General features: G+C 48.8%; 1 protein-coding gene and 1 long non-coding RNA gene across 2 annotated transcripts; both read right to left on the bottom strand.

The window, feature by feature from the left end:
* Nucleotides 1-3791: 3791 nt before the first annotated feature.
* Nucleotides 3792-11785, bottom strand: LOC118678791 (histone H3.3A). Its single transcript, XM_036354772.1, has 4 exons — nt 11651-11785; nt 9799-9949; nt 8425-8578; nt 3792-4437 (listed from the first exon to the last, which is right to left on the bottom strand). Exons 2-4 carry the CDS (start codon nt 9924-9926, stop codon nt 4309-4311), a joined length of 411 nt encoding a protein of 136 aa, XP_036210665.1. The 5' UTR covers nt 9927-9949; nt 11651-11785; the 3' UTR covers nt 3792-4308.
* A 7779-nt stretch (nt 11786-19564) lies between these two features.
* Nucleotides 19565-21806, bottom strand: LOC118678939. Its single transcript, XR_004975067.1, has 2 exons — nt 20073-21806; nt 19565-19840 (listed from the first exon to the last, which is right to left on the bottom strand). It is a non-coding gene; the product is annotated as an uncharacterized LOC118678939 (long non-coding RNA).
* Between the last annotated feature and the right edge of the window lie 204 nt (nt 21807-22010).

Below are 22010 nucleotides of genomic sequence, written 5' to 3' on the forward strand. Positions count from 1 at the left end.
CTGACCCGCACAGCCAGGTCCAGGTGGGTTAAAGCTGATGCCCACCCGCTCGGGGCACAAGGGACGGGGCTGCGGAAGGCAGATTGCGGGCATCGCTGAGCGGGAACGGCTGCGCCCCGAGAGCGCGGCCAGCATGGCGCAGTGGTTACCGCGCACGGGCCTCCGTTCGTAAACATGACATCTGCACCCTCCTCCTCGGGAGGCGCGGCGGCGGAGCACCCGCCAGCTTTGTTTTCACGGGGCCACGTGGGGTCCCGCCACCGGGTGCGCGGAGGCGGCGTCAGGTTCAGCTTCGGCTCGCGCGTCCCCGGGCGGCCACGTGCGGGACAGAGGCCCGGAGCTGGGGCCCTGCGGGCCGGCGTCCCCCACCCAGGAAAGGACCCCAAACCCTGCGGGCCCGGAGATGCGGGGACAGCGTGCAGGGGCCCTGCCCGCCGCGAGGCTGCGGTCTCGGGAACAAGCCGCCCCGTGGGGCCGGGCGGGGACGGCGGGGGCGCGTCGGGAAGCCGGGAAATGTGGCGAGATCGCGAGGTGGTAACCTCCCCCCGGCCCCCCCGGGCCCCCACCCCGCAGCAGCCTGGGGAGCGGGGGCGCGGCGGGGTCCGAGGGGCGTGGTCTGAGTGGGGTGCCGCGTCCGCCCGCGGGGACCCTGGTGGTGGCGCAGGGCCGCGCCGCCTGAGGCTGGCGGGGAGGGAAGGGGTGGGCTCCGGAATCTAAGATCGAGGATGTGGGTGCGAGGGGCGGGGGTGGGGGAGACCCTGAACGTTCAGTTCTCGAGGCCTGAGAGCCCCCCCTCCCCCGCCGGGCCGCTCCCGGGGACGGCTGGCAGGGGCGGCCTTTCGCACCCCCAGGTCCCGGGACCGGCAGTGCCTCTCGGGGGCCGGGCCGGGCCGGGCTCAGCTGGCAGCCACCAGTCCTGAGGCTTCCCCTGCCCGTTTCCTTCTGTGAAGCTGTTTGCAGACTGGTGTGCACTGTGGATTTCTCTGGCTGCCATCCTCGCGATTCTATGCAGGTGAAACGTTGGGGTCGTGTCGGGCCCCCCGTGTTTTACATTAGGAGGCTCACAGCCTGTCTGTCTCCTTATTGACGATGTGAAATGTGATCATTTTAAGTCAAAGCCCCAGTCGCTCTCGAATCCCCTCGTCACACTCGTTCTCTATTGTCACCAAAACTGTTATCAAGATCACCAATCACCTCCGCGTTGCCAAATCTAACGGTCAGTTCATACCTCGTTTTCAAATGCAGAGGGGTTTTCCTGTGATGTCTACATTTCGTCTTTTTCCATCAGTTGTTACTACTGTCAAGGCTCTTAACTTCTGGCAACCCCCGCCCCAAAATAAACTAATTTATCTCACATTTAGAGCACGGGAATTAAAAGAGCAAGGCCCTGGATACAGCCTATCCGGGCACATCTTCCATCTCAATTTACTGTGATCTTGGCAAGTTTCTCACCTATAAAACGGGGTATATGATGGTACCCATCTTATAGGGTTAAGAATTAAATTTCAGTCCAAGCACCTTTATACCTTTACATTCTCGACATCCAGCAGCCCTAAATTTGCATATTTGAATTTCCTGTTTGTAGGCTGTCAAGAATTGGGTATTGTTCAAGTGCTCACCCAATTCTATTAGCAAAGTGAGATTCTCCCAATTTGCTTAAAAGAACCCAACTTGCCCTAGCTGGTTTGGCTCAGTGGATAGAGCGTCAGCCTGCGGACTGAAGGGTCCCAGGTTCGATTCTGGCCAAGGGCACATGCCTGGGTTGTGGGCTTGATCCCCAGGAGGGGGCATGCAAGAGGCAAACAATCAATGATTGATTCTCATCATTGATGTTTCTCTCTCTCTCTCCCCCTCTCCCTTCCTCTCTAAAATCAATATATTTAAAAAAAAAAAATTAAGAGAATGTCCCCAAATTCCTTCCTAAATGTCCTTCCAGCTACAGTAATTCCCCTGGTTTCTCCAAGACCTAACCTAACATTATCTTGCCTTGGCCCCGGCTGGGGAACTCAGCTGGTTAGAGCATCAGCCCATACACCGGGCGCACACAAGCTGTAACCAATGAATGCATAAATAAGTGCAACAACAAATTTGATGTTTCCTCTTCCCTAAAACCAAGTAAAAACTATCTTGCCACATAATTTCATAGGGTTTTTTCATTTGCATATTTACTTTAGTATTCAAATGCCGTTTACCTTCTTGAAGATGCTAAAAACCAATCATAACCAAGTGTGTAAATTTAGCTAGTTCCCACTCATCACTTTGGACCCAACACAAATTCACTGAACTTGTCCTGAGCTGGAAGGAGTGGCTCGCCTCACAGGTCAGATGTTAACAGACCATGGTATATTGAGACAAGCTCAGGACACTGACCCAACATGTTGATACAGTGCCATGTTCACCTGCTCTGCCAGTGTTTTGGTCTCATTTTGTAACAGATGACTCATTGGATGATACCCAGATAGTGAGCACCTAGGACTATTTGTAAGGAACTGGTCTACAAGCTTTCAGCAGGTAACTTTCCTTCTCCTATTGGAGACACCCACTTCCCTGTTTTCATGAATCGGACTCCTGTGTCCCTTTGCACTGCAGAGAACTGAACAGGAGACATCCCACTCAACTTTTAGTTTACATTGCAATGAGTAAAGTAGATCAGTGGTTCTCAACCTTCCTAAGGCTGCAACCCTTTAATACAGTTCCCCATGTTGTGGTGACCCCCAACCATCAAATTATTTTTGTTGCTACTCCATAACTGTAATTTTGCTAGTTATTAATTGTAATGTAAATATCTGATATGCAGGATGTATTTTGTTACAAATTGAACATAATTCAAGCATAGTGATTAATCACAAAAACACTATGTAATTATATGTGAAAGGGTTGTTCCACCCCCAAGGGGTCACGACCCACAGGTTGAGAACCACTGAACTAGATGCTCTTGCCAATACTTCACTAGTGCCTGTCTGCGGAAGCAGATGCAAAGCAAAGGGTCACATTAAGATCCTTAAATGGTAGGCTCTAAAAAAATACAAATTAAGGAATTTTGTAACAACCAACAACATAAAAATTAAGTTATAGCTAAAAGTTTACAACCAGTAAGAACATAAGCTCAGTGTTACACTTTGACATGGGCCTGTTCTTAGTTCACTGATGTCTAATATTTCACTTTACTTCCAGGAGCTTAAATGACTCGAACGGTTAGCCCTGGCTGGTGTGGCTCATGCACTGAAAGGCTGCCAGTCAGGGGACATCCCTGGGTCGGGATCAACTGCCCAATGGCAGGGTACGCAGGAAGCAGCCAATAGATTCTCTCTTCCTTCCTCTCTAAAAATCAATACAAATTAAAAACACACTCAAGTGTTACAACTAATGGTCACCATTAGGGAGGTGTTATAGGTCTTAAAAGGTTCGTTACCATCGTTCCACAGCTAAAACGTCCTAAGAATTAATTATTGGTGCTTAATAACTTCAGGGTTAATACACAGCATCTTAAAATTTTTGGACTGGACTTACTATGTTTATAAATGTACTTTTCACTACTTACAGACTTCCACTATTTCCGTGTAATATTGTTAGCTAACTAGGTTTGAAAGTTACTAGGTTTAGAATACAACATATCCAAAGAGTTAAGATCTGGTTTTGGCAAAAAGATTCCCTATACAAGGATTATACTTTCCCTCTCAACATTTGTTTCAGATATAAGGTGGTAAAACACTTGATACTAAAATTATTTTTAATATGAACATTTCAAGTGAATTATAAGGGTAAGGTTGATAATAAAGACCAAAAGCAAGTATAGTTTAATGTATTTTAATAGCAAACTTACAGGAACAGCACAGAAGACAGACAACATTAAAAACATGTACTTGCATGTAGGACAACTAAGTTAGAAAAGTATAGTGAACGGATGGAATCTACTGTGTGATAAAAATGCTACAAACACCATTTAGTTGCCATCAATAAGAAATTTACTTGTTTTAAAAAAATCCAAATGCTGGCATTGTCCAGAAAAATTTAACAGGTTTATTTATATTGTTATAAAGTTGAACTGCTGAAACTTGTTCACTGAAACATTTGACTTGCATTAATGCTTTATGTCCCCGCATTTATATTAAAAAAATTCACACACAAATGAAAATGGAAAAACTGCCAAATACCTGATTTGTCCCCTATTTTCAACTTGCAATCATATACTTAGGTACCTTTTGACCCCATGGAAAAAAAAAAAAAAACCTAACGTTCAGAACTACCAATAACAGGAAGAAGAGAAAAATTTTTAAAAGAATGAAATGTTTCCATCATAGTGGATTCTTAAGCACGTTCTCCACGTATGCGGCGTGCTAGCTGGATGTCTTTTGGCATAATTGTTACACGTTTGGCATGGATAGCACACAGGTTGGTGTCTTCAAACAGGCCAACCAGATAGGCCTCACTTGCCTCCTACAACAGGAATAAAAAAAATATATATTAATGGTATTCCCAACTGTTAAAAAAAGTTACAATGATGGGGTTACTGAACCCTTTAAAAACGTACTTCAGAAACGTTAACTATTTTACCAGATGCTTACGTTTAAAAACCTAGGGGATAAAGCTAAAAGGCAGCTTATAAGTGGAATCTCATAACCAATCCAAATACTCCTTCCCCGCTCAGTGTCTCACTCTGAATCCCACTCACACTCCCAGGTAGGTTTGACCTTTGCCTGGCCCAATAATGCAGTACAGCCGACAAATGGTGTTCATCTTATGGTCCTCCCTAGCCTACCCTCCTCTTACACCTCAGATTGCATCACAAGAGACTGCAGGTTCCAGAACACACACGCTGCCCTATTTTGCCTAGCAGATGTGCACCCCGCCCCTATCAAGCACACCTCCCTCTATATACCATAGTATACAGTGGCACTAATACTGGTCCATTAGGCTTTCCTATCACACTGGAAGAGTCTTTGAAGGCACCTTCTTACCCCTACTATCACTGCTAGTTGTGGGAATCGCTCACTGACACTTGGTACACAAAGAGGGAAAGGGGAGCCTACTGTAACTCAACTCGAAATGTCAGTGCATCTTACAGCTGTCTGAAAAGGTGGCTCAGTGGATAGAGCGTCGGTCTGCAGACTGAAGGGTTCCTGGTTTGATTCCAGGCAAGGGCACATGCCCAGGTGGTAGGCTTAATCCCCAGTAGGGGATGTACAGGAGGCAGCAGATCAATGATTCTCTCTCCTCACTGATGTTTCTATTTCTCTCTCCCTCTCCCTTCCTCTCTGAAATCAATAGAAACATATTTAAAACAAAACAAACCCAGAAATACTTGAGCAGTTCAAGCCCCATATTACATAATACATAAGACACACAGATGGGAAGTCAGGTTTGCCTTTTACAAACATTGTGACTATGCAATAAAACCACAAAGATTCTGCTTTTAAAAGCATTAACACAGCAACACTAATTCAAATGGTTCATATTATTTCATCTTATGAAAAATACTTCTTCACCCTTATACCCTTCATCTAATCTCTCCTCTAAAAACTTGTTTCCCCCGAATTTCCCTATCCCTACCTGTCGTTCTGCAGCATTTGTTACCATAAGCCGGGTCTTACCGACCTACTCTGTAAGGCGACCTTAAGGCCGTCGCATGAAGGAGAATGCACGCACTCCTCTTGCCCTGGCTTCCAGGTGCAGGTAACCTTGAAGCGCCTCCATCCTTGGCACCCATGAGTCGTATACCAGCCAACTTTTAAGGCCTTCAGTTACTTAACAGAGATTTCATTTTATACTCCTAATGCTAATGCCTTGCTCTTAAGTAGATGTTTAATAAATATTTGCTGGTTGCGTTTTTATATTTAACCCTAACTTAAATTTGCATCTTTCCTATACAATGGGTCCCTCATATCAAACTCATTCCAAAGAATATATTAACAGCAAAATTCTTTAATATTCAGGGATTCATTCTTGAGATATTCTAGAAATGGTTAAAAAAGTTTGGAAAACAGCATACTGTAGCCTACTCTTGGGAGATTTGAAGTTTAATGTTGTTTTACACACCTTATATCAGCATTATGCATATCTAGAATGCTTTTGCAAGAAAAAAGAAAAGAAAAAGCAGTAGTATGAGCTGATATATGGCCAATAGGTCCTGTGACTCGGAGACCATTTACGTAACACTCCCCTGTACTACTCAGATGCGCCATATGGCAGCCAGGGCTCTCAGTCCTGTCTTAGAACCTGGTTATCAGTTTTATAGGATTGGGTCTGGTCAACTCTAGAAGATTCAATATTCACAGGGGATTCGACTATAACCCATATATTTCCAATTCTATAAACAATGTCCCAGTCTCCTAAACATTAAGGCTGTGATAAGAATGAGACTACCATGTTAATTTGTAGCCCAATGAACGCAATTTTGAGATAATAACAAAAAATACCTTACAACTTGAAGGAAACAATGTCTGACTCTTCCACCATTCAACAAACCTTTGTCCGTTTTTAACATAAAAATACCTTAGTTCAAACTCTCAGATATTAAAGGCGAAGGCTAAGTTTTAATTAAGTTAGTCAATTCAGATCTAGACTAACTTTTCTACCACCCTTACTAAACTACCCCCCCCCACCCTCATTTAGTTGTATTAGAAAAGCTGTAAATTATGTCATAATTCTGAAGCCAAAAACAAAGAAACCTTTGTAATTCATTGCTCTTTTATTACTCTACTTTTATTAGCCAATTCCCCATCTCTATATCTTTAAGAGAACTGAAGTGCATATATAAAATAAGAAAACAAAAAACTTGTAATAAAGATTACTCTTTCCAATAAAAATAAGAATGATCTAATACTAGAATATTATGGGCAGCAGAGGTGAACATTTGCTCAAAACCAATACAACTATACTTAACAGCAACCATAAAAGTTTACACATGAATTTTAAAAAGAAAATAGTCTTTTTATCCAGATTGTTTAGTACTTTCAATTTACAAGGCTGTATACTGACATTTAAGCTCAGTAACAATGGAAGTTTACACATGGAATTTAAAGACAATAGTCGCTCACTCGACTGTTTAGCAATCTCAAATTATAAGGCTCTGTATCACTGACAAACTCAAAATGTTGGATTTTCAAGTATAATTTATATTCTCAAAAAGCATAGTCCTGTTAACTCTAACTAGAAAACAAAATTAGCAGCTTTGAACCGATGCTAAGATTCTTAGTAATATTTCTGTCATTTCTGTGTTAAGATAGTGGGGAAATTGTGATTTGCAATGGCAATAATAAATGAAACAGGACCTGAAGATGATCTGTGATGAAACCAGAAAATAAAGTTTTAAGTAACAACACTGGAAGGTTTTAGTAGTTTGAAATTTCAATTCATTGACAATTTAATGGCTGCCTACACCTGGAATTCACCAAATGAGCCTGGAATTCACCAATCAAATGAAGTTCAGACTAACCATAGAAACAGCTCAACCAATTACATTTCAGTATAGAATCCACCTATCAAATCCTTCTCACTTATAAAGCAAAAGCTTGGCACAGCAACAGCAGCCTTGAAAATCACCCAACGGAGGGCATGTAGGGTCTAGGCCCTTCCCAAGAGCCTGTAACTCAGATCTGTGGTGGGGCCCAGCAAGCTGCATTTTTAACCACCTCCAACCCCATGCTCTAATGGAGGAGGTGGCTTTATGGTGTTCCGAGACACACCGATCTAAAGAATACCACACACACAATAGAAAACAGGGTTACTTCAGCGACGTTAACTATTCCCTTGTACCTAATCAAATTCTCTCACTTGTGGGCATTTCAAGTTTAATCTCAGCATAAACCACAAATATTTCAAATACATAACCACCCCTAAAATAGCATTTCTCAAAGTTCTGACACCTTGGACCCAAGAATAAATTTCACATGCTTCCCGTTTAAGGTGAAATCCCTAATCCCCTTCAGCAAAGGACAAGTCTTCCAAGCCTTGTTCATTGACAAGCGGCGTCTTTAAGCGCTCCGTCTCTCCCCACTGCCAACCCTACACCGCCGTCCTGCTGCTCAGTGCCAGCCTAGCCAGCATGCTCTTTCCACCTGCGCCTGCCTCTTCAGCACCAGCAAGACATTTATTCCAACATCCCTTTTCCATCGGCACCTTGAAACTACCTACCAGCACAGACCACGTCTTCCTGTCCGACAGCATCCGTAAGCCAAAGCCAACGGTGCCTCCCCCCTTAAACGTTGCTTTTAGCGCCATGTTAAATATTTGTAATGGTATAACGGAATGCGCACTAGGCTTTGGAGTCAAATGGGTTCAAATTACATTTTGTGTGTATGACCTAGAGCAACTTAACCTTTCTGACACCTCAGCAATGAAAAAAGGCTTGTGATGATTTAATAATCGTTTGTTCGTGGTACCCAGCAGCCCCAGCTCTTGGAGCTTTTCCTGCCGCCCTTTTACCTGCAAAGCACCAATGGCCGCGCTCTGGAAGCGCAGGTCTGTTTTGAAGTCCTGAGCAATTTCTCGCACCAGACGCTGGAAGGGAAGCTTGCGAATGAGCAGCTCAGTGGACTTCTGATAACGTCTAATTTCACGAAGTGCCACGGTACCAGGCCTTAAGGGAAAAAAATATTTTTTAACTTCAAGAAATGGTTACCAAATACATAAAAAACATAAAATAGTAAGTGGCCTTAAAGAAATGCAGTCTTTCCCCCTTTCCAAAGAAACAAACCACCCAATTTTCTTCAACTTCTGTATTAAATTTCACTTATCAATTTATAACCCGAATGTTCAAAAGTCTGTTCAGAGTAACAGAATATCTTAAAGCAAAAAGCATATTAGAATCCTGGCAGGGAGCTCATCAAAACGCCAGGTACTCTATTCCTCTGTAACACACACATCACTAGCTGTTACGATGACAGCTCAGGAGGGTAGTAGGGCCACTAATAAAGAAGCCAAAATTGTCCAAACTCTTCAGATGCTTCTCCATCTGGCAGCTCTCCCTCCCACCTGCACCCTCTATTCCTCTGTCAGACCCATAGGCTTCATTCCCTAAGACCCTGTGGCATCTGACTTTGATTTCCAAGAATACCTTCACTTTGCCACTGTCCCTCCCCTGTAATTCCTGATGTGCAGCTATCTACGGGAGGTGTTTGGTTTTTTTGAAAATAAGTCTCTCTCCTAAGAAACCACCTCAGTTCTGACTTATTCCTTCCACTGCATGAGCTTTTGTTTTTTGCAGAGACTACCTCAGTGCAGGCACCTTCCGCCCTCTAATGGCAGATGCCCTTAACAACACTGCTCAGGGTAGCTCAAAACCAAAGGCCTTAATCGGAGAAATAAGCAAATTCAAGTAAATGAGGGATGAGAAACTGACTAAACAAGGACGCTGATCTTGATTAAATTATTATTTTTGCCAAAAGCAAGGTGTTCTCAAAATGTATCTTTAATTACCATCTTACTATTTTAAAAATATGTATTACTAACAGCTAAATAAGTCGTTAGCCCATTTAACTTTATTAGTGATGTAATAGGTCTCCTTTGGGTTATGGGTACGATTGTGGCTTAAAAATTAAACACGGTCCCAATAAACCCAACGCTGAATTTTGTGTAAATTTTCAAGTATTAGCAAATACTCAAAAAAAAAAAAAAAAGAAAAACGGTTTCTCTAAAGCAAAAGTTTGATTATACCTCTTTTTATTAGATTATGTGGATACTGCGCTTCGGGACTGTCCTATTTCTTTTTTCTTTTTTGACGCGGCAAAATGATGTGTGTAGCTGTGCCTCCCCCTTCCTCCCGCCCGGCCACGCTTCCCGGTCCCCTTCCTCCCGTACCTGTAGCGATGCGGCTTCTTCACCCCTCCGGTGGAGGGCGCACTCTTCCGAGCGGCTTTGGTCGCCAGCTGCTTCCGAGGCGCTTTGCCCCCGGTCGACTTGCGGGCGGTCTGCTTGGTACGAGCCATGGCGCAGGGACCTCGTCACTTACCTGCCGGCGCCGGGAAAACCAAGTCACCACATGCCCCAAACACGCCAGCTCCCCTGCCACGACCCACCGCGCCCCCCCGCCCGCCCACATCAGAAAAAAAAAAAAAAAAAAATCTGGAAATATGCTCAGCGTTAAAAAAAAAAAAAAAAAATGTCGGTAATGTTATATAATTCGAAAAGGTGCAGGATGACACGTTCACCCACCCCAACACGACCGACTTCCCCAAACAAACGGCGGGGAACTACACCACCGTGACCATCACCCACCCTCTCCAAAAACGCCCGAACCCGAGCGACAGACAAAAAAGACCCCTAACGGGCCCTGGCTTCCGATTCCTTCAATTACAGCAGGAATTAGAAATGCCTGGAAACACACTCGATCCACAAACCAGAGGAAGGCCGGGTCAGATTACAGCAAAAAAAAAAAAGAGAGAGAAAGAGGCTTTAAGCCCCCCTCCCTCGCGCCGCGACCCCCCCGCCCCCCGGCGTCTGGCAGTTGATAAATCGCTGTAAATATCGGAGCGCGTTCCCGCTTCAGCATCTCTAGTTAAAATGGAAAAAAAAACGGAAAAAACACAAAAAACGGGAGAGGAACAGCAGCAGCCGCCGCCAGCGAGCCTTCTGCAAAGCACCGTCCCCGAGTCCAACCAAGGCTTCGCGATGAAAAGAAGAAGAAGAAGAAAAAAAAAAAGGCAAAAAAAATAAAGAAAGCGCCCGCACCCCGGCCGCAGGGAACGCGCCGGCGCCCGGCCCACCCCGCGCCCCGCGTAAACTTTTGGTCTCGCCCCCACCGGCCCCGGCTCGGGGGGTCCCCGGCCCCCCGCGCGCGCCCCGCGCCCCCGCACAACAAACGCGGCCGCGGACACCACCAGGAGATGGGAAACAATCGCAAAAAAAAAACAAAAAAACACGCCTCCAGCTCCCTTCCTCGGAGACAAAAAAAACAAAACAAAACACACAAAAAAACACCCAAACGCTCGAAAATACCCCCGAGCCCCTGCCACGTGCCGCCCTCCAAAAATGCAAAAGTTTTTTTTTGTTTTTTTGCATTTCAGATGCATCAAGTTTCCGCTTCTCCAAAAAAAAAAAAAAAAAAAGGTAAAAAAAAAAAAAAGGTCCCTCTTCAAAAGAATTTTCCCCCTTTTCTGAAATGGGGAAGAGAGAAACAGGGAGGTGAAAAAAATAAAAAAATTAAAAAAAAAAAAACATGGTCGGTGACCAGAGAGGAGAGAGACAAGATGGTGAAGCTTAGCAACAACTGCGGGGAGGCAGCGAGGCAGCGAGTCCCCCCCCGGCGGCCCGGCGGCGGCGGTTCCCACCCTCTTCCCGCTCGGAAACGGGGCGCCGCGGCCCGGGGCCGGTCGCCGAGGGGCCCGCGCGGGGCCTGGGGACGGCCCGGGGTCCCGGTGAGGGCCGGCGGGCGGGATTTCACCGAAGAAAGGGGAGCCCGGGGCGCGGGGAGGCGGCGGAGGGAAGGCTCGGCGCCGCGGCGGTGGCGGCTGTTGGGGCCGCGGCGGCGAGCGACGGGGGAGCCGAGGGAACTCGCTCCTCGCCTCCATTTCTGGGCCAAAAAGTTTGCGGGCCGAACCGGAGCGGCTCGGGGGGGGGGGGTCCCTTCCCCGCGCCGCCGGGTCCCGGCCCGGGGGGGCTGACGGCCGGCGGGGCTCGGTCCTGGGGCCGCGGGGCCGCCGGGGCAACTTACCCCCCTTCTCCTTCGGCTGGAGCTCGGCGAGCTGGAGGCGGCGCAGGCGTTGGAGAGCGACGGCGGCGGCGGCGAACACAATTGAAAGATGGCTGACACCGAGGTGATCCCCCCCCGACACACGCCGCCCCGCCCCCCGCGCCGCGCGCCAGCCAATCACACACAATGGAGGGAAGGCTCGGCCCCGCCCCTCGCCCCCGCTCGCGCCCCGCCCCCGCCCTGCCCCCCGCGCGCCCGTTCGCCGGCGCGCGCTCGCCCCTCCCCCCCCCCCGCCCCGCCCCCGCCCGCGCGCCGGCGCCGTCGCTCCCTCCCCCGCGGCCGCCGCGCTGTGTGTACAAACACAAAAGCCGTGCGGAGGGGCGCCGGCTCCCGCCGCGATGGCCGCCGCGCCCCCGCGCTGTCCCCCGCGCCCCGGGCCCCGCACTCGCACCGGGCTCCGTGCGCGCACATCATCGAGATCGCGAAGCCCCGGTTTGGGGCGCCGAGAGGGAGGGAGGGGGAGAGGGGGGGGCCGGAGGAGGCTCGGCGGGTGAACGCCCGGTCTGCGGGCGTCTGGGGCCACGGCGGGAGGAGGCGGGGCGCCCCCGCTCCCGCGCGGGCCCCGGCGCGCGTCCCCGAGGCGCCGGGACGGCGTGGGGAGCGGGTGGAGGACGCGGCGGCCGGGTCGCCGCGCCCCGGGGGGCCGCTTGCAATCGGGGGTCTGCGGTCCCGCGCCCACGTTCGGGCCGGGCTGCTCGGGCGGCTGGCGGGGCGCACGGCCCTCTCTGCCGGCTGTCGCTCCGGGCCAGGTGCGGCCGGTCCGCCCGCGGACAACTTTACCCGCTCAGACACTGGGCCCGGGCCGAAGCAGGCCACCCCCCCCCCCCACCCCGGGGACGGCCAGCCCCTCGCAGGTGGCGTCTCCCAGGCCAAAGGAGTCGGGCTCGCGTCTTGCCCGGCCGGCGCCTGATGCAAGATGGCTGTGGTCCGTCAGCCTCTGCAACAATGTGGCCCGCTCCCTGCACCGGGGCCTGCCTGCCCGTCCCGCAGCCGGTCTTCCCGGCCGGTTGGGCCCTCGCCCCGTGTCAGTCGTGCTGGGTGGCGATGCCCCATCGGGGTATAATACGATGTCAGCGTCTTCTGCATAGTTTAGAGGCGGCAGGAAGCAAGAACGTGTGTTTTAGGGATTACTACATGTTCCAGTTCTCAGTAGCACGGGGAACAGACTTTGCACAGCTCAAGTCATCCCCGTTATCAGTTCATGGGCCTGGAAGGTGTGGACCCTCCGCAGATGGTGTTGACAACTGTGTGCGAAGGCTTTCAGTACAAGTGTCATGCAGACAACCCATAGGAGAGCGAAGGGGATGCATTTCAGGGATGAAGGGCACTGTCATCTGGAGATCTTAGAAAGCATCCGAGTCGTCCACGTTATCCTGACACGGACATACGGAAATGAGGGAGGGGATAGATCTGTGCAAGGTCACTCAAGTGAGAAACAGTCCCAGGAGAAACAAACAAACAATCAAAAAAAAAAAAAAAAATCCAGGCCTCCTGTTTCATTATTATGGCATGAAAGTTAAGTGTCCCTGGTCGCTGTGCGGAGCGCACGCAGTCTGCTAGCTTATCCGGACAGCACATGTGCAAAAAAGCCCGGACAGCTGCCAGCTACGCGTTGCCATAATTCAGACCAAGAAGTATTTTTTGGTTTTGCTCTTTTTTTTGTTTGTTTGTCCCCTCCAGAAAACCAAAATATTTGTTGGGTTTATCCAGAAAGGCTGTTCGACATCAATTAAATTCCTCATGTCCTCAAGAAATGTTAAACTGTTAAACGGCCCTAACCGGTTTGGCTCAGTGGATAGAGCGTCAGCCTGCGGACTCAAGGGTCCCGGGTTCGATTCCGGTCAAGGGCATGTACCTTGGTTGCAGGCACATCCCCAGTAGGGAGTGTGCAGGAGGCAGCTGATCGATATTTCTAACTCTATCCCTCTCCCCTTCTCTCTGTAAAAAATAAATAAAATAGATTTTTTTAAAAAAAAAAAAGAAACATTAAACAACATGGGTGATGTTCTCTTTATATGCTAGATTTTTCTATAGCTCATATATATATATTTTTTTTTTGGCTTAAAAATATTTCTAAAGAAGGGAGAGACTATTTGAGGTGAAACAGAACTTGGATGAGGGGCTAGGAGGGGGGTCCTTTGGAGTCCCAGGCAAGAGCATGTACCTGGGTTGCAAGTTTGATCCTCTGCCCGCATGGGGGAAGCAACCAGTCAATGTGTCTCTCTCACATCAATGTTTCTCTCTCTCTCTTCCTCTCCTCTTCCCATCCCTCCTTACCACTCTCTCTCAAAAAAAAAAAAAAAATCAATGGAAAAAATATCCTCGGGCGAGGATTAACAATAACAAAAAAATATCCTGAGGCTTTGGATTCCAGTCCTCTCTCCAAAACAGTCCCTCCTTCAGTCTTGCCCGGTAAATGGTGTTATGATTTATTCACCTGCTCAAACCGAAAAACACAGGCATTATCCTTAAGCTTCCCTTTCTCCCACCCCCATCGTCCCATTGGTCCTACCTCTGAAAAGGGTCTCAGAAGGGTCTATTCCCCTCTCACCTCTCCCAAGGCCCCCAGTCACTTCCTGTGTGACCTCTCTCCACCGCGGCACACCTGTATTCCTCTCTCCGCAGCCTGCAGAGATGAGGGTTATAGAATGTAAATCAGGTGGTCACACCCTTGCTGACATCCCTGCATTTGCAGGACCTACCACCATGCCTTGCCCTCGCTCATGACACTTGAATATACGGACCCCCTGCTTTTGGCAGGGCTCACCTTCTAATCTAAAGCAACATTTTCCCATGTCTTTTTACTCTCAGGAAAATGATCTGGCCCCCTCTTGTCTGTGTCCATTGGTTAGGCCAGGGGTCCTCAAACTACGGCCCGCGGGCCAAATGCGGCCCGCCGAAAACATTTATCCGGCCTGCCAGGTGTTTTTGCTGCCACTGCCTGTTGCTTAGCAGCCGACTAGTTTTATTTTTAAACTATAGTCCGGCCCTCCAACGGTCCAAGGGACAGTGAACTGGCCCCCTGTTTAAAACATTTGAGGACCCCTGGGTTAGGCCTATATGCTTGCCTGTAAGTCCTTTGGTTGACCTCTAAAATGGTGTATTTATTTTGGTAAAAGCTGGGAAAACTATACACTAGTATGTATCTATACACTGGATGGTGGTTTTTATGGGTGAGACATTTTTCCTCCTAGTTTTCAAATGTTAATAATATGGTTATAGTATTTTTATAGTGAAAATTTTAAAATAAAAGCTCTTCAAAGTACAGTTACAATCACATGACGTTATGATGAGAATCTTCCCACCGAAAACACCAGGACACATGGCCTGGCTTATGGTCTGGCCATAAGTCACAGGGGTTTTGAAACTGTAATTATTCCCCCAGATCTAGGACTCAAACATATACATAAACTGGCCATTGATGGCTACAAGGCAGACATGAGTAGGACCACTCAGCTGTATTTTTTAAAAATATATTTTATTGATTTTTTACAGAGAGGAAGGGAGAGAGATAGAGAGTTAGAAACATTGATGAGAGAGAAGTATCAATCAGCTGCCTCCTGCACACCCCCTACTGGGGATGTGCCTGCAACCAAGGTACATGCCCTTGACCGGAATTGAACCTGGGACCCTTCAGTCCGCAGGTTCTGGATGCTCTATCCAGTGAGCCAAACCAGCTAGGGCCACTCAGCTGTATTTGAGGCAACCCCCTCCGGACACAATGTTGTAGGTGACTCAAGACCACCCACAGTGCCATAGTCCCAGGGCAGTACACGCTGTCAGAGGACCAAATAAAATCGATACCTTGCTGTGGCTAAAACAACGCGTCTTCCGCAATGGCCCCACCCAGGACACTTCTGTGTGCGTAGCATCATCATTCCATACAAAGGAAGCCCCATCAGTCCCAACTGAGGTAAGTTTCTCCTCTGCTGGCACATTCTAGAAAAGGAGACTTCCTCCCCGTCCTGCATTGAGTCGAACATCCAAGGTGGTGCCTGGACAGTAAGCCAGATGTCATTGTTGTTCTCTCTCTCTCTCTCTCTCTCTCTCTCTCTCTCTCTCTCTCTCTCTCTCTCTCTTCCCCCCTGCCCCTAGTACATAAACTCCAAATTAAGTCTTAATAAAAAGTTATTGCTGAATGCCCTAAAGATTCGTTCATTCAGTCATTTGTTCACTTGCTAAAGGGTAATGAAAGCAGGCCCAGTTTATTACATCCTGGTATTGACGAGCACAGAAAAACATCCCTCTCCTTCCAGTTTATAGGCTCGATCAGAGTTCACAGGAGTTGCTGGAGAAGGTGGGCGGTCTGTGGTCTTCGGACCTGCTGATCAGTGTGAGAGGGGCCACACTTTCCTCGGGGAGTAGGGCTCCGGGGGGCGGGGGGGGGGTGTCCTTGGGGAATTGCTAGCAAAAGTGGTCCTCATGGGCGTGCCCCCAGGGAGGCCTTGGGAGACTGGTGCCTCCTGGTGTGCTGAGATGAGGTGGACATTTAGAAGGAGGTTTAGAAAGAGGAAGGAGACACTGAGGGCAAAGGTCACTACTAGACAAGTCTGTCTCTTGAGTGAGGGGCAGTAAGACTGGCTTTTTCTTTCGGAATCCACCGCTGGAGTGTGGCCTACCTTTTGATTCGGCTAATACGAGAGTGTTCATGGCCACCTGCCTAGGAAGCTTCCTAGAGTTCTATTTATTTATTTTTAAATATATTTGGATTGATTTCAGAGAGGCAGGGAGAGGGAGAGAGTGATAGAAACATCAATGATGTGACAGAGTCATCGATCGGCTGCCTCCTGCACACCCTGCACTGAGTATCAAGCCCACAACCTGGGCATGTGCCCTGACCAGGAATTGAACCGTGATCTCCTGGTTTATAGGTCGATGCTCAACCACTGAGCAACACTGGCCGGGCCCTAGACCAGCCGTAGGCAAACTGCAGCCCGCAGGCCGGATCCGGCCCCTTTGAAATGAATAAAACTAAAAAAAAAAAAAAAAAGACCGTACCCTTTTATGTAATGATGTTTACTTTGAATTTATATTAGTTCACACAAACACTCCATCCATGCTTTTGTTCCGGCCCTCCGGTCCAGTTTAAGAACCCATTGTGGCCCTCGAGTCAAAAAGTGTGCCCACCCCTGCTCTAGACATTTATTGAGCAGATTTCTTGGATGCCTGAGAGCTGATGCTTACCAAGCATTAGTCTGAGCACATTCCTCAGTATTGGACCTGAGAAGGATGTCCTCGGGGTCAGCAGAAGCTGCGAATTGCTTGTCCTACCAGAGACTTGCACGAGTACAGGCTCCCTCTTCACCCACTGAGCGCAGGTCTGTTGGCCTTCGGGGGGCCTCGCCGTCCTGTTCTTGTCTTTGAGAGGATTTCTGGAGTGTACAGACCTAGTGATGCTCAGCAGCCTAAAACGCCTTGTTCTTCTGAAAAAACGCCTTGTTCTTCTGAAAATAAGAAGACTGTCTGTCCTCTCTGCAAGTGTGGTTGTGAAAAGGAGTGATTTGCGTTAGGTCTAGCTGATCCAGCCCAGTCTCTGCATCTTACTTAGTTCATCAGGAAAACCGAGGGAATCGGGTGTGAGCTCCACTGACTCCTCCCCGTGGACGTCTCCATGGGACCACCCTCCCCTGCCTGCCTCAGGCTCAGAGAACGGGGTCCCTCCTGCCTGCTTTGGGGGCTCGCCTCATCAGACACATCAGGTCCTGGCAGAGGAGAAGTGGCTGCTGAGCAGCGCTGGGGCTTAACTGAGGGGTGTGGGCAGCATAAGACAGAGCCCTTGGGCACAAGCCACAGTGGGGAGCCTTCCCTACCAGGCTTTGGGGAAAGGGAAGAGCTGGCACAGTGAGGGGGGGATGCCTGAGGTAATGGGGACCTTAAAATGCGGGGAGTGGAGTTGTGTCTGCCCATTAGTTGTGTCCAGAATTATGGGAGATGAAGGGCAAGGAGCTGGACTGAGGACTAAAACATGCTGAATACTGGTCCAGCCGGCGTGGCCAGGGAGTCACAGTTCGATTCCTGGTCGGGGCACATGCCCGGGTTGCAGGCTCGGTCCCCAGTGTGGGGCGTGCGGGAGGCAGCCGATCGATGATTCTCTCTCATCATGGATGTTTCTCTCTCTTGCTCCCTCTCCCTTCCTCTCTGAAATTAATAAAAACATATACTTAAAAAGAGAACATGCTGAATACCGTGGGCAAATGTAATGTGCTATGACATTACAATGGTTATGATTTCACTAGGCAATAGGAATTTTTCAGCTCTGTTATAATCTTACTAGAGGACCGGTGCACGAATTTGTGTTGGGGGGAGGGAGGAGGGGTGCGCCGACCCGGGGGAGGGGACGCTGGAGCTTGGCCGGCTAGCCCCACCCCCATCAAGCCAGTTGGCTGGCCGCAGTGCACATCATAGCAACCGGTCATTCCTGTCGCTTGGCTTTTATATAGATAGATGGGAGCTGTGTTTTACTAGTATATGTGGTCCCTCGTTGACTCAACTGTCATCCTGCAGCGCATGCTTGTATTTGCTCAGTGTTACTTTCTCCCACTTGATTGTAAATTCCGCGAGGAGTGTGTTTTCTCACCGTTGACTCTGCGACAACAATGCTTGATTCTTAGCGGGCTCTCAATATACCTTTGTGGATGGAGTGGGTAAAAGCAACCTTTCTACTCTAGATAACGATGGGACTTTTATTCTTACAATGTCCAAAACCAAGTAGCGTTCGTTTTTATTTAAGCCACTTTGATGCCATTCAAGCCAAGGACATCTTGGTCCTTAGGCAGTGGATTCCGGAGGGAACCTCAGGGAGTTTTTTCATAGTCTCGTTGTGGAAAAACAGCAATGAGAGCACTCAATTCGTCTTTCTTTTTTTTTCCCCATTCTCCTCCCAAATACCAGAGCAGAACCAGGGCCAGTGATGTGGACCGGAGAGGATCCAAGCAGAGGCACAAATGCATTGGCGCCTGAGGGCTCACCTGCTAGCATCATGAACATCTAGCCCCAGGCCTTAGAGATTAAAAACAAAAAAATGCAATGGGGGAACACATGGCTTCTTGTTCCTGGGCCCAGCTGGGCCTGGAGAGGCGGTGCTGGGCTCCGGTCTACTGGTCTACCTGAGCAGTGCTGCCCACTGCTAGCGGCTTGGGATGGGAATATGTGAAGCTTTGGGATGGGAGGCCCAAAGTACCCCTGAGGTGTTGCCACAGAATTCAGAAGGGTGCCCAATGCCCGACCTTCTCTGGGACCCTTTCCCCCCCCCCCCCCCCCCCCCGCCCCAGCCTCCCACCTCTTCTACTTTAGTCTGTTATGGAGGAAAGGATGTGGCTGAATACACCTCAGGTTAGTTGTTTCCAGATATACAGAGGGAGGGCATAAAAAGGAAGCAAACTCCTTTTCTTTTCTTTTTTTAAAAATATATCTTTATTGATTTCAGAGAGTAAGGGAGAGAGAGAGAGATAGAAACATCAATGATGAGAATCATCGATCGGCTGTCTTCTGCACGCCCCCTACTGGGGATCGAGCCCACAACCCAGGCATGTGCCCTTGACCAGAATCGAACCCAGGACCCTTCAGTCCCCAGGCCGCTGCTCTATCCACTGAGCCAAACCAGCTAGGGCGCAAACTCCTTTTCAAGTGGTAATGCCAGCCCGTCTGTCTACTCTAGACAGAATGGTACCCCGCCATGAAAAGGGTCCAAAGGACACTGTCAACTCATCATCTATGGCCAGTAATGAAGTTAGTGACTACGGAGAGGCCAAGGGCCTGGTGGCCTCCTGTCCTCAGCATACTGTCCTCCAAAGCAGGCTCACTGAGCCCCACCGCAGAGGAACTTAGAGCCGGCCCATACCCAGGTGGGGGTGGACGACAGCCTCTGTTTGTCTATAAAACATATACCTTTTTTTTTATTCTTTTGGTGGAAAATGAGGAAGTGGAATTGAACGTGACCTTTGGAGTCAGGCTGACCTGGGTTCCTCTCCTGGCACTGCCTCTTCCCGGCTGTGTGTTACCCAACCTTTAGCTTCCTCTTCTGTCAGGTGAGGAGAAAAGTGCCCCCTAACGAAGTAGGAGAGGGGATTCACCGAGGGCCCTGATCTGGGACACGGCTGGATCCCCTGTGTCTGAATTTGGAGGAAAAAAAGTTCGGAGTCTGCACTGGGCCTGGGAAAGGAGGCAGGGGATATGAAGATCAGATTCCCGCCAGCCAGTGCAGGCCCTTGGCCTCCGCCCTCAGCCAGGGACCGGGAGGGGCCTGCTGCTGAGAGATCTGGCTTTGTTTTGATCCTGCCAAGTAAATAAGCCACAGGGATGGCTCGGTGTTTGGGAGTGGCCTCCTTTAGTCATGCGCTGGGTCACCTGGCCCAGGCGGGGCCCCAGTCTCGGTGTTACTTACGTTTGGAAAGAGAGCAGCTTTCCTTTTCGCGGGAATGTGGATGCCATGACCACCGGGAGGACACAGAGCCCCCACGCTGCTCAGGCAGCTGGTGGTTGCCTGTCCGAAGTCAAAAAAAGGCTCAAGCCACTGGTGTCAGACGCAGAAGGGGCGTGTTTGCCCGCGCTAGCCAGATGGGACGATCAGAATCACTCCTCCCTCTCCGCCGCTGAGAGAGCAATCTGTCCGCCTGCCAGCAGCCCCTCACCAGGCCATGCCTTGGCCTTTCACCCGAGAAACGTTCTCCGTGGGCAGAACAGCCGGGCTCTGTAATTCCACCTCTGCCTCCACCGTCACCCCTGGGTAACTCGAGGCCGCCAAAGGAAACATACATTATTCAGGGAATGCGAGCTGGGCGGTCCCACGCCCATAGCGTGTATCATGCACACATCCAACAGGCGTGTGTGTCGCCGAGGCTGAGTTTCGTCTTGTTTCAAACAGTTGGAAGCTGTCAGTCATTGGAGGAAGATGCCCGGTGATACTCCTCTTGTAGGAAACACACTCCCCCAAGGTGGTGGGCAGACTTCAAGCCAATAACGACTCTACCTCACCTATCCTCTTAGGCCTCGCAAGCTGGTTCCACAAGGTTCTAAATAAGTCACCCAGTGGTGGGTGGACATTTATCTTCTGGGAACTACTCCCAGGCGCCCGAAACACCAATTGAGAATGAGCAAGGCAAGTTCCCAAGGCCAAGGTCTTCTTTAGAGGGACAATGACACTTCACTCTGTGCTGATCACACATGGATTTTTGGTGTGACTTGTAAACCGTAACAGGTTGTTGGTTAGCGATCCAAATATATGCAGAACCATGAAGGATAGGATATTTATCCTTCCATTTTTTAAATAATATTATTGCCCTGGAGTGAAGGGGGCAGGTATGAGAAATGTTTACGTAGAGTCCACGTCTCGTATGGCGTGTGCGTTCTAGATTCGTGCTTTGGCACCGATGCTAACCACACAGATGCCAATTAGGAAACTCAAATCCAGTCATTACTCAGAGATTAAATATTTCAACACGGTGTCTCAAACTATAATTAAAGGCAAAGGCAGTGAGCCCCACTGCTGGGAGGGCAGAAGCCCAGAGGGGCAGCAGGCACCTACCTACCTCAGGAATTGTTCTCATCTCCAAGACAACCTACTGCCCCCGTGATGGACGTGTTCACAGCATTTCCCACCTTACAGCACAACCGGAGTAGAAGCCCGTCACGTGACCCATTTGGGAAGCGGCTGAGGGACGAGGGAGGACGCAGGTAGAAAAAGAGAACCAGGCTGAGGGCGAGGCCTCACCTCTCCCAGAAAAGGTGAAGTAAGGAAATGAAATCACGGAAGCCCATAGTGTGCGTCCCATTTTAAGGGGCGGCACGGTTCAATTTTGACCCACATTTTTGCTCTTTGTACTTTGTTGTGGCATCCAGCTCAAATCATAGCTGTAAGAGTATAAAAAAATACAGTGTGCGCATATCTTGAGCACATACTCATGAAATCCATTACTTTATGAATGTCAAGGTTGCTGTCATTTTTTCAAATGATGGGCCATATATAACAGAGATCTAGATCTAGATATAGATATAGATATAGATCAGTGATGGTGAACCTATGACACCATCATTTGAATCATATGAATCATTTTTTTGGTTCATTTTTCTTTGTTAAATGGCATTTCAATATATAAAATAAATACCAAAAATGTAAGTCTTTGTTTTACTATGGTTGCAAAGATCAAAAAATTTCTCTATGTGACACGGCACCAGGGTTCAGTTAGGGTTTTTCAAAATGCTGACACGCCGAGCTCAAAAGGTTCGCCATCACTGATATAGATATATAGAAAAATATGACTTGAGTTAAATTTAAAAATTCCATTTCCTGTCACCTAAACATTTGGTCAACTATCTTCTTGTG

The sequence above is a fragment of the Myotis myotis genome, unplaced genomic scaffold (assembly GCF_014108235.1).
Source record: "Myotis myotis isolate mMyoMyo1 unplaced genomic scaffold, mMyoMyo1.p scaffold_m19_p_21, whole genome shotgun sequence".
NCBI lineage: Eukaryota > Metazoa > Chordata > Mammalia > Chiroptera > Vespertilionidae > Myotis > Myotis myotis.